Source organism: Dendrobates tinctorius, unplaced genomic scaffold (assembly GCF_039654945.1).
Source record: "Dendrobates tinctorius isolate UK_male_01 unplaced genomic scaffold, ASM3965494v1 ptg000005l, whole genome shotgun sequence".
NCBI lineage: Eukaryota > Metazoa > Chordata > Amphibia > Anura > Dendrobatidae > Dendrobates > Dendrobates tinctorius.
Genome location: NW_027361673.1, coordinates 32,932,275 through 32,945,063, shown reverse-complemented (window position 1 = coordinate 32,945,063; position 12,789 = coordinate 32,932,275). Strand labels below are relative to the sequence as shown.

Genomic DNA, 12,789 nt, shown 5'->3' with positions numbered 1-12,789 from the left:
TTCTGGCCGCTGCATTCACACACATCCACCACCCTGGCATTAACTCTCTACACTCCATCCATATCGGCCCCTCGCTCCTTTCCTCTACTATGTATAGCACTCACGCTCTTTTCACATTGTTAAATTGCACAGATCCAGTCAGTCCCACCATTCAACATCAGAGACGCTCTCACAAATCACTTAACCATCTGCTGACTCTTTCTATCCTCCTTCTCCTAGTCGCAGGAGACACTGCTCCCAACCCTGGTCCCCCATGTTCTAGAAAGTCAAACCCCCCGACTGCTACACTTAGAAACCCCTCTAATCTTATTAATATTCCCTGCATGCCATCTGTCTCTCTTAATTGTGCACTTTGGAATTCTCACTCAGTGTGTAACAAACTCTCCTTCATCCATGACTTCTTCCTTTTTAATTCTCTTAACCTCCTGGCTCTTACTGAAACCTGGATCCAGCAGTCAGACACTACCACTGCTGCTGCTCTTTCATACGGGGGGTTACACTTCTCTCATACCTCAAGATCAGACAATAGAGCAGGTGGAGGCGTTGGTCTGCTCCTATCACCAAAATGTACCTTTCAGGTTATCCCTCAAGTACCCTCACTTGTCTTCCCTTCTTTTGAGGTCCATGCCGTCAGACTATACACCCCCTTCTCCATGCGAGTGGCGGTGGTGTATCGTCCCCCCGGCCCCTCCCATCAGTTCCTGGATCATTTTGCCACTTGGCTTCCACATTTTCTCTCCTGTGACATCCCTACCCTCATCATGGGAGATTTCAACATCCCCATTGCTCTTCCCCTCTCACCATCTGCTACTCACCTTTTATCTCTAACCTCCTCGTTTGGCCTTTCGCAGCTTACTAATTCTCCAACGCATGAAGACGGAAACTCCCTCGACTTGGTCTTCTCTCGGCTTTGTGCAGCGGATGATTTTGCAAACTCCCCTCTCCCGCTCTGACCACAATCTTCTTTCATTCTCTATCAAGAACTGCCAGGCTGCTCAGGTCACCCCCACTGTCCAGACTTCTAGAAACATACAGGCCATTAACACCCAGAAACTATGAAGAACTTTCAGTCTTCATTGGCCCCTGTCTCCTCCCTCTCATGTCCGGATTCTGCATTGAAGCATTACAATGAAACACTTCTAAGTGCCCTGGATGAATTTGCAACCCCTATAAATAGACCACCACAACCCTGGCACACGGTGCAAACACGTTTCCTGCAGCGGTGCTCCAGGTGCGCCGAACGTCTGTGGAGAAAATCCAATCTACACGAAGATTTCATCCATTTTAAGTTTATGCTTAGAACATACAACACTGCCCTTCACCTCTCCAAACAAGCCTATTTCAACACCCTCATCACCTCACTGTCCAATAACCCGAAACGTCTCTTTGACACTTTTCATTCTCTACTCAATCCAAGAGTACAGGCCCCAACCACAAAGCTCCGAGCTGACGATCTGGCCAATTACTTCAAAGAAAAAATTGACCAGATCCGACAGGAAATTATCTCCAAATCCCCTCATACCATGCACCGTCCTCCCTCCCCCACTGCATCTAGCTCACGCTCTGATTTTGAACCAGTCACAGAAGTAGTAAGCAGGCTCCTTGCATCTTCGCGCCCAACTACTTGCACCAGTGATCCATTTCCGTCACATCTCCTCCAGTCCCTTTCCCCTGCTGTCACCCCTCACCTAACTAAAATATTTAACCTCTCTCTCTCTTCTGGTATTTTTCTCTCCTCATTTAAACATGCCATCATACATCCACTACTTAAAAAACCATCCCTCGACCAAAACTGTACCGCTAACTATAGACCTGTCTCTAATCTTCCCTTCATCTCTACACTCCTGGAACGCCTGGTCCACTCCCGTCTTATCCGCTATCTCTCAGAAAACTCTCTTCTCGACCCTCTCCAATCCGGTTTCCGATCTTTACACTCCACTGAAACTGCCCTCACTAAAGTCTCTAATGATCTGCTAACAGCTAAATCAAATGGTCATTACTCCATGCTAATTCTCTTGGATCTCTCTGCAGCATTCGACACTGGATCATCAGCTCCTCCTCACTATGCTCCGTTCCATTGGCCTCAAGGACACCGTTCTCTCCTGGTTCTCCTCCTATCTCTCCGACCGCTCCTTTACTGTATCTTTTGCCGGTTCCTCCTCCTCTCACCTTCCCCTTACTGTTGGGGTCCCCCAATGATCGGTTCTAGGCCCCCTCCTCTTCTCCTTGTACACTGCCCCTACCAATCAGTAGATTTGATTTCCAGTACCATCTCTATGCTGATGACACCCAATTATACGCTTCTTCTCCTGACATCACGCCAGCCTTTCTAGAACACACCGGCGATTGTCTAAACGCTGTGTATAATATCATGTCCTCACTATATCTGAAACTGAACCTGTCAAAGACTGAACTCCTGGTGTTTCCTCCCTCTACTAATGTACCTATACCCAACATTGCTATTTCTGTGTGTGGTTCCACTATTACTCCCCAGCAACAGGCCCGCTGTCTTGGGGGTCATACTTGATTCCGAGTTTTCCTTTGCCCCCCACATTCGATCACTGGCTCACTCTTGTCATCTGCACCTCAAAAACATTTCTAGAATTCGACCTTTTCTTACTTTTGACTCTGCAAAAGCTCTTACTGTTTCTCTTATTCATTCTCGTCTCGACTATTGTAACTCTCTTCTAATCGGTTTCCCTCTTACCAAACTCTCCCCTCTCCAATCTGTCTTGAATGCTGCAGCCAGGATCATATTCCTCACCAATCGTTACACCGATGCCTCTACCTTGTGCCAGTCATTACACTGGCTACCCATCCACTCCAGAATTCAGTATAAACTTATTACCCTCACCCACAAAGCTCTTCATGGCTCAGCACCACCCTACATCTCCTCCCTTGTTTCAGTATACCACCCTACCCGCGCCCTCCGTTCTGCTGATAACCTGAGGTTAGCATCCTCAATAGTCAGAACCTCCCACTCCCGTCTCCAAGACTTTACACGTGCCGCGCCAATTCTTTGGAATGCACTTCCCAGGTCAATACGATTAGTCCCCAATCCCCACAATTTTAAGCGTGCCCTGAAAACGCATTTATTCAGACTGGCCTATCGCCTCAACACATTAACCTAATCTATCCCTGTGTGGCACAGCAAAAGTTTTACCATAACCAGATTTCCCGCATCATGTTCCCACATGCTTTATGCATCCATTAGCCCTCTGTGTCTGTACTGTTACACACTTAACATTATGGCTGGTCCATACAATCAGGGCAACTGTTACCACCCACCTTTCGTGTCTACCTCTTTCCTCATAGACTGTAAGCTTGCGAGCAGGGCCCTCATTCCTCTTGGTATTTGTTATAATCTACTGTATGTGATTGTTATGCTGTAATGTCTATTGTCTGTACAAATCCCCTCTGAAATGTAAAGTGCTGCGGAATATGTCGGCGCTATAAAAAATAAAAATTTATTATTATGTATAACAGGCACGAAACATGCGGGGCTGGGATTCGAGCTTCAAATCCAAGCACTAGTCAATGCTCAGCAAGTGCAGAGCACATCCGAGCACCCAGATACTTCGAGGGATGTCCAAGTATCATGGAGCGCATTCACTCATCCTTAGTTCTGACTAATCAGGAAGCTGCCACAGGGCATGGCAATATGGGAGCACTGAGAATCAGCAATGCAATCATTGATTTTATTCCTTAAGGGGGTTTTACACTAAGCAATATCGCTAGCAATATCGCTAAAACGTCACTGGTTTTGTGACGTTATAGCGATATTGCTAGCGATATCGCTATGTGTGATACTTACCAGCGACCGGCTCCCCCGCTGTCCATCGCTGATCGCGCGAGAATGTCCGGCTCCATTTCTCGTCGGGCGCTTCCTGCTGAGACTTCCTGCTGTGACGTCCAGCGACACGTGGACGCGGGCGGGAGGACGCCAGGATCGCTGTGTGTGAATGGTAAGTATCGTGCGCTGCGTCGCTGCTGCATCGCTGTGAGATCTTTCTGTATGAAAGCTCACTAGCGATCATTTATCGATGCACCAGCGATCCTGACCGGGTCGGATCGCTGGTTGGATCGCTAAATGTAAAAGGGCCTTTACTTTAAAACTATTTACAGCACTTAAGGGGGTTTTACACTAAGCAATATCGCTAGCAATATCGCTAAAACGTCACTGGTTTTGTGACGTTATAGCGATATTGCTAGCGATATCGCTATGTGTGATACTTACCAGCGACCGGCTCCCCCGCTGTCCATCGCTGATCGCGCGAGAATGTCCGGCTCCATTTCTCGTCGGGCGCTTCCTGCTGAGACTTCCTGCTGTGACGTCCAGCGACGCGTGGAGGCGGGCGGGAGGACGTCTGGATCGCTGTGTGTGAAAGGTAAGTATCGTGCGCTGCGTCGCTGCTGCATCGCTGTGAGATCTTTCTGGATGAAAGCTCACTAGCGATCATTTAGCGATGCACCAGCGATCCTGACCGGGTCGGATCGCTGGTTGGATCGCTGGTGCATCGCTAAATGTAAAATGGCCTTTAGAAGGACTATCCAAACAGATGACAGGCAGTGAAGATATATATCCCTGCAAGCCAAGTAGAAGAAACAATAGCACATATCGGGAACATCAAGAGCAAACACACAATCCAAACACAGCCTGCACCATCAGAATGCCTACAGGTACATTGCCCTTGGCTACAAACAAATCTACATTCAGCTCAATAACCTGAGCGCATAGAGCCCCTTGCTGCATGGCAAATGCAGATACTGGAGGAGGTCACCAGGTTCATCAAGCAAAGCAGCACGTTCTACCGAGCATCAAGAGCTGCATAATTCATCCCGCTCCTCCAGACGCTCTGCTGAGCTCGCACATCTACTGCTACTTGTTACAGCCTCTGGTGCCATGTCCTGTACATTAAAGGTGACGACAGTCCAAGCTTTTAGGCCTGGTTTGATTCCCGGCCAAGTATAAGCAAAGCATTAGTTTTGAATCTTTAAAGATTTCTGACGATGTGAGCGGTTTGTTTCAATGGCTAAGAATTCTGGGTGAGCAGCAATTACAGTTTATTAGCGCTATTTATTGAAGTTTCTGCAGAACCCATGAAGTGCCACCAATAGCATCTTACAGATAATCCCTTTAGAAAGTTCAGTAATCTGGTTTGGCTTATCCCATCAAGGAAACCCCTGTGCCTGTCAAAGTCATGGGTGGGATCTCCAAAGCACAGGAGGATTACTATTGCAGTGGGCTGTGGCGTCTGACTGGCAGGTGGTCCCACAATACGGATATTAAAAGGAGACAATCCAATGAAATTATATTCTTTAAAGGAACTCAACACACACTGACTGTTGAACTCAAGTACAGGAGCTCGGTGCGTCATGGAGCGGCCAAACCAAACTACAAAGTCCTTTAGTCTGAGCACATCCCCTAGTCTTTGCTGACGGAAGGAATTTCGGGAAAATGACGGCAGAGTTTTACCTGAAGCATGTTGACGTCTTCCACAGCAGCATTGTCCAGTGTTTTGTTTTTTTTATATACACACTATGTATAAAATATTGGCGGCTCCCAAGTAGAAGCCGCCAGAAGAATGGGCAGGTCACTTCATGGCTTTCGGAGCTGTTAAAACAAGTGACAAGACATAACATGTATAGCAAGTCATTCTGACACTGCATTGCATATAGTCCTTCTTGATGTTTTGTAAAAGCCTTCACAAGTGGGTTCCAGAAAAAATCCTCCCGAAAGACGTAAAGTGCACATACCCTCAGCCATTTAAATTTCGACTGCCTAGTCAGCCTCTCCTGGCATCAGTTGTGGGGAGAGTCGAATGGTCCTAGTACTTATCAGTCATGAGGTTCTGCGGACTTTCATTTAATGTGCGAGAGTGGGAACACACAGGAACATGAAATGAGAAAGCGACTGTACCTACAGAGTACAATCAACACCACTATGAATTCAGACGTCTATGTGGTGCGGTCAGAGTATGGATCGTAGGGCCCAGACCAAGGTCGTGAAGGTCAGGTCAGGCGACCTGTAGCCAGCCGGTGCATGGTGTTTCACAGACTCACCCCAGGGCCGGGGTCTCAGTACAACAGAATCAGGAGCTTTTGCTAATGTCACTTGGATCACGCTATCAGTTTTATTTTAGTGCTCTGGTCCCTAATTCACCCTCCTGTTGGAATGACGGGTCACTGCCTCTCCTGGGGCAGAGGACCAGGATTGCACCTTAGAAAAGTCATATCGCAGCTGCTCAAAACATCTTGCTAGTGAATGCAGTGGGCAACTCAAGCGCAGATTACAAGCAAGGAGGGCTAACCCTCTGCCAGCGGCATTTTGTTGGAAACAATTTTTGAGACCACAGCAATTGTGCCGGCACAATATTTCAGATAGGAGGCATCAGTGACCCGTCATTGAAACAGGAGAGTGAATAAGGGCCCAGAGCACCAAGATCAGACCCTGTGCACAGGCCAACCCCCATCAACAGAGATCAATAAATGAAAACGTCACACACATGGCTGTCTTCACTGCAGGGATCACTTTAATCAGTATCACAGCACCAATATGGCTTTGTAAAATCCTGCTGACAGGTTCTCTTTAAGTTCAGGATGGATCCAGTTTTCTATGCCACATTGTCAACAAAAACTGCATTTAGTCTTGCAGACGGACCAAAGTGTGTTCAGAATAAAGGGAAAAAAAAAAAAGGAACAAGAAAACTTGTGATAAGAGCCAGGTAACGTGCTGCCTTTCTTGCCCTCTGATTGGCAGCCAGCACTGCGCTTTGCGCATTGTCCTCAGACACTGTTGCTCAGGAAACATTAACCTATGGTCACCATTGTTCCAAGCAATAATCTATCATTGTCTGCCTGCAGATAACACAGCAATAAGGCCAGGCTGGAGTTTTACAAGGAGACTCAACCCATTTGCTTTTTTTCTTTCCCGATGATAGATTTAAAAAGGGATCTCATCTTTTTCAGGCTGCACCCCTTCCCCTGCCACTGGGCTTGCTGGGAGGCTGCATACGCCTGATTGATAATGGAGTCCAATAGAGCTACTGCCCGACTTGTGCGCTCTCCGATCCTGCAAGCACGGGCCCCTTTGTGTCTGTACTGAAGCTGGATGGATTTGGATCCAACAATGCACTCCAACAAGCTTCAAAGTGGCACTTACCAGCTCTATTGTTGAGAGCTTGCAAGCACTGCAGTGGTGGCTGGTAACCTAGGCAACAAACCGTAACCAATGACAGTAAAAATCACTGCTCTGGATTTTGCAAGCACTATACAATTTCACCCATTTAATGTAGCAAAGGTAACCTTTTCAAATTATCACTTTACTTTCAGACTTTCATAGTGAGTTAAGTCGGTAATCTGCAAATCACCCAAATAGGACGACGCCGAACCCTCAAAATATTACTGTCCGCCTGTAACTAGTAATCCATCTCTAGAGCCAGAGAAACGGAGACTAGTTACAGGTCCTTTCTGGAGAAGAAGGATTTTTAGCTTGGGGCATGCAACCTACTGAATAAAGGCAGGTGCAATGTATGCTGGGAAGAGAGGGATGAAGAGGAACGGTCTACTCTGCAAAAGTCAATGGCAAGTTACAGAGCCCGAGACCCTGGTCACATAGGGCTGGGATGTGCACTAAAAGGAGATTTAAATGGAGGGGAATTTCAGCAACAATTGACTCACAGACTGAGTGAAAGGTCAGGTACCCTTTATCTATGGGCTTAAGCCCCCGTCACACATAGCGATCTCGCTGCTGAGTCACAAGTTATGTGACGCAACGGCGATCTCACCAGCGAGATCGCTGTGTGTGACACCTATCAGCGACAGCCCCCCTGCCGGTATCGCTGATCGTTGTGGAAAGCCCTGGACATTTTTTTGATCGCTGGTCTCCCGCTGGCCCTCACGCATCACTGCGTGTGACAGGCGGGAGACCAGCGATCAAGCGCTGGTAACTAAGGTAAACGCAGGGTTTCTAAGCAGCACGCTGTGCTTAGAAACCCGATGTGTACCTTAGTTACCAGCACGCTGGTGCAGGGAGCTGGTAACTAACGTACACAGCGACGCTGCGCGCTCGGCGTCGCTGGTGCTGATCGCTGGTGAAGCTGCCTGTTTGGCAGCTCACCAGCGATCATGTAGCGACTCACCAGCGATCCTGACATGTTGATATCGTTGTCGGGATCGCTGGTGAGTCGCTATGTGTGACGGGGCCCTTAGTCACACATCAGTATTTCTATGCCAAAACCAGGAATGGAAAGTAAAAGAAAAGAGAAAAACTAAGTTAAAAGATTGATACCTGTTCTGTGTTTTGGAGACACTCCTGGTTTTCACACATACATTTCTACTGATAAAATACTGATGTGTGAATGAAGCCAAAGGGTGGGTTTACATTAAGTTACAAAAGTTTAGCTTTTAAAGATTTTTTTTAAATTTACTTTGGGTTTCAGACTAACCCTTAAATTAATGGTTATTTAATAGCCTGTTTAGGCACAACGAGCACATTTCCCATAAGCACAGAACAACTGGCAATAGATCATGCCATGAGAATAGACTGTCATGGTTCTCAGCAGGGCAGTGGAGTGGTAACACAAACCGCCGACGCCTCAATTTCCATGACTCCACAGCCCTGCCTCACTACTGAGCCTGTGCATAAAGTGCAGCACAGATTCATCTCCACAGCCCTGCCTCACTACTGAGCCTGTGCATAAAGTGCAGCACAGATTCATCTCCACAGCACTGCCTCACTACTGAGCATGTACATAAAGAGCAGCACAGATTCATCTCCACAGCACTGCCTCACTACTGAGCCTGTGCATAAAGTGCAGCACAGATTCATCTCCACAGCACTGCCTCACTACTGAGCATGTGCATAAAGTGCAGCACAGATTCATCTCCACAGCACTGCCTCACTACTGAGCATGTACATAAAGAGCAGCACAGATTCATCTCCACAGCACTGCCTCACTACTGAGCATGTACATAAAGAGCAGCACAGATTCATCTCCACAGCCCTGCCTCACTACTGAGCCTGTGCATAAAGTGCAGCACAGATTCATCTCCACAGCACTGCCTCACTACTGAGCATGTACATAAAGAGCAGCACAGATTCATCTCCACAGCACTGCCTCACTACTGAGCATGTACATAAAGTGCAGCACAGATTCATCTCCACAGCACTGCCTCACTACTGAGCCTGTGCATAAAGTGCAGCACAGATTCATCTCCACAGCACTGCCTCACTACTGAGCATGTGCATAAAGAGCAGCACAGATTCATCTCCACAGCACTGCCTCACTACTGAGCCTGTGCATAAAGTGCAGCACAGATTCATCTCCACAGCACTGCCTCACTACTGAGCCTGTGCATAAAGTGCAGCACAGATTCATCTCCACAGCACTGCCTCACTACTGAGCCTGTGCATAAAGTGCAGCACAGATTCATCTCCACAGCACTGCCTCACTACTGAGCATGTACATAAAGAGCAGCACAGATTCATCTCCACAGCACTGCCTCACTACTGAGCCTGTGCATAAAGTGCAGCACAGATTCATCTCCACAGCACTGCCTCACTACTGAGCCTGTGCATAAAGTGCAGCACAGATTCATCTCCACAGCACTGCCTCACTACTGAGCATGTATATAAAGTGCAGCACAGATTCATCCCCACAGCACTGCCTCACTACTGAGCGTGTACATAAAGAGCAGCACAGATTCATCTCCACAGCACTGCCTCACTACTGAGCATGTACATAAAGAGCAGCACAGATTCATCTCCACAGCCCTGCCTCACTACTGAGCATGTACATATAGTGCAGCACAGATTCATCCCCACAGCACTGCCTCACTACTGAGCATGTACATAAAGAGCAGCACAGATTCATCTCCACAGCACTACCTCACTACTGAGCATGTATATAAAGTGCAGCACAGATTCATCCCCACAGCACTGCCTCACTACTGAGCATGTACATAAAGCGCAGCACAGATTCATCTCAGCTAAAGTCAGAGATCCTAAGATCACGAACAGAACAGACATTTATAGGACATTTCATAACTTTCCCAAATTATGAGAACATTTACAGCACATCCTGCACATAACTACTGAACCCAATTTATTATATATCTTAGGAGTCATAGTCTGTCCATTTCATACCAACTCCACCAAAATGAACATAGTGTCAGGCTCCACAGCCCTGGTTCTCAGTAGAACGTGCTGCATTTACACAAGACGATGTATTGTTGAGAATGGTGAATCTTAATCAAGTTTAAAAATCTTTTCACCAGACGAACAACGGCGATTGTCAGCCTATTTACACTACTTATCGAGAAATGAGATTTCCTAGGAACAGTCACTATAATGGCCAATGTAAATGAATTTTAACATCCCAACACAAAATAGCATAACTGGATTTCTTTTTTGGGTTTCTGCTCCCATTTGGTCAAAAAAAAAAAAAAGAAAAAAAAAAAAAAAAAACCTTTGTAAAACTTTTTTTTTTTTTTTTTTACACTACATTTCCTTTGTGTTCTCTTGGTACAAAACAATGCTTCCTAAAGGCCTTTGAATGTTTTTTTTTTTTCTTTCATTTTCGGCTTATTGGCAAGGACCATTATTCAAAAAGCTGAATATTTAATAAAGAAAAAAAAAAAGAAAAAAAATTAAGAAAAAGGTTGAATCATAGGGGGTGACGGTTAGATAAGCGTTACAATATATGAATGTTAAACAGAAAATAAATCAGAATAATCACATCAAAGCAGACTCCAGCAGAGAGATAAAACAATGCTTTAGCACTAGGGAGTTAACTAACTTGGCAAATTGCCATCTAGTATAGGTGATTAATAACAGTCAGTGAGCTCAGAATGCATAATGAGGCTGCGGGGTGACTGCACAGGAGTCGTCAGACCAGTAATGAGAGCTTTGTTTTATACACATTTACCTTCCTTCGTTTAGTCTGTAGCTTTGACATTTTGCAGTAAAGATCTTTGAAAGGACGCTTTGACATTTTAAAGCTGGCGAGAATACAGTGCTGAAAAGGAGATTTCAACACCAAAGTTAAAAAAAAAAAATAAAAAAAAAAAAAATTGCTGGTCGTTAGAGGGCGATACAGAATTGTTGGTTAATGCACGATTGCTAAGAGCCTGATCTACAGACCCCCAAAATCCCTCCATTAGGGACCAGAGTGGTAGAATGCAAAAAAAAACTATGTGAATTCGCCAACACCCATGCACATTAGCACTCCATTTACACAGCCTGTTTTTTGTTTTTTTTTCCCAGTCGCTGAGGGCCCTAGTGGATAGTTGATAAATGATACATACATAAAATCCCCATTTATGGGGTTGTACCTGTTCTACAGTGGACTTGCTCTCTCTCTGGATCCAATAACTGCTGTATGCCGCTGCTCCGATCTCAGCACGTCGGCTGTGGTGATGGGTCATGTCGACAGCACGCATCACTGCTGTAGCCTGTAGAGAGAGCAGGAGCCTTTGAACTCAGTGATCGGTGCGCGTACCACTGTAGCCATCGACTAACACATCACTGCAGCCAAACTGGACTCAAATAGTAGCAGGAATTTGCACTGGACCTACGATGGGCGAGTAACTGAAGTGTTTGGGGTTAACTTTCCTGAAAGTGGACAACCCCTTTAAAAGACAGACAATCTGTCAGCATGTTTTTGCTGTGTAATCTGAGAAGCATGAGTGTTGTGAATTCCCTGGCTCAGAAATCTGAGCCGAAGCTCCCCCTGCTCCCTACAGTGGTTAGTGGAGCTGGCCAGATTGACAGAGGTCTGCCACCTGATGATGACGATTGGAGATCTGGGGTTACTGATTGGAGTACTTAAGTTTGCAGACTTCCTTCAATCCCTGCTGGTGATTGCTTTCCTGTGCATTCTGAGGTCTGATGTCTCCTGCCCTGATCCTGCATTTTTCAGCTAAGTGGTTCATTTGCTAATCCTTTGCATCTGATCTGGTTTGTTTCTCTCTGCTTGTTGTGCGGGTTCAGCTTGCTCCTCTGGGGGCTGTGCTGGACCACCGCTCCATATGTTACAGCCTGTGTCAGTTTGTTCAGTCCCCTGTTATATTGGTCTCTTTTGCTTTGCTTCCAGTTCATACCGGAGTGCTGATATAGTGGGGGGCGAAGTCGTGTGACTTCAGTGTTTTTTTGTACATCAGACGTGTCGGATTTTTCAGGGTTTTTGCGTGATTGCAGACAGTGTCTTTCCTATCTAGTCAGTTTGGGCCCCATCATTTGCTCAGTCTATTTTTCTGCCTGTGTTTGTGTTTCATCTTGTCTCATCGACAATATATGTTTTGGGGCTATCTATTCCTTTTGGGGTCTGCTCCGGGGCAGTTTAGATTTCATCTTTCTTGCTTTAGGCTTATTTAGCTCTCCGGCTGTGCCGAGGTGTCTAGGTCATCGTAGGTACGCTCCACGGCTACTTCTAGTTGTGTGGATAGGATCAGGGGTCTGCACGCCGCTTAGTTATTAACCTCCCTGGTTTTCTGGTGGCTTAGCCTGTTCCTGCCATCCTCCTCAGTGACCCATTCATAACACGAGGTAGTGGATAAAAAACAGGTTTCAGCGAAGTGTCACTTTTTTGGCTGTAAGCAGTTTCAATAAAACATTCATTGTATCACCAGGACATTATCACCGCCTGGACTACAGCTCAAGTTACTGCTAGACCAACCACACCCACTCTGATATAGAGCTCACAGTCTATAGACAATGTACATAGAAAGCGGTGGTGTGGGCAAGGTTAGCTTTCTGAGCTCTTCTGCCACATGCATCTGATTAGTTTA

The 12,789-nt window shown here is 46.3% G+C and overlaps 1 protein-coding gene across 3 annotated transcripts in view; it reads right to left on the bottom strand.

Moving 5' to 3' along the window:
• Nucleotides 1–12,789, bottom strand: part of ATP2C1 (ATPase secretory pathway Ca2+ transporting 1) — a 153,997-nt gene that overhangs the window by 122,556 nt on the left and 18,652 nt on the right. The window contains exon 2 of one of the 3 annotated variants that reach the window (XM_073569367.1): nucleotides 11,335–11,454. The exons of the other annotated variants lie outside the window; for them this stretch is intronic. Within the exon in view, the coding sequence (XP_073425468.1) occupies nucleotides 11,335–11,454 (120 nt within the window). The remainder of the gene's footprint in view (nucleotides 1–11,334; nucleotides 11,455–12,789) is intronic. 3 annotated transcript variants of the gene reach the window in all.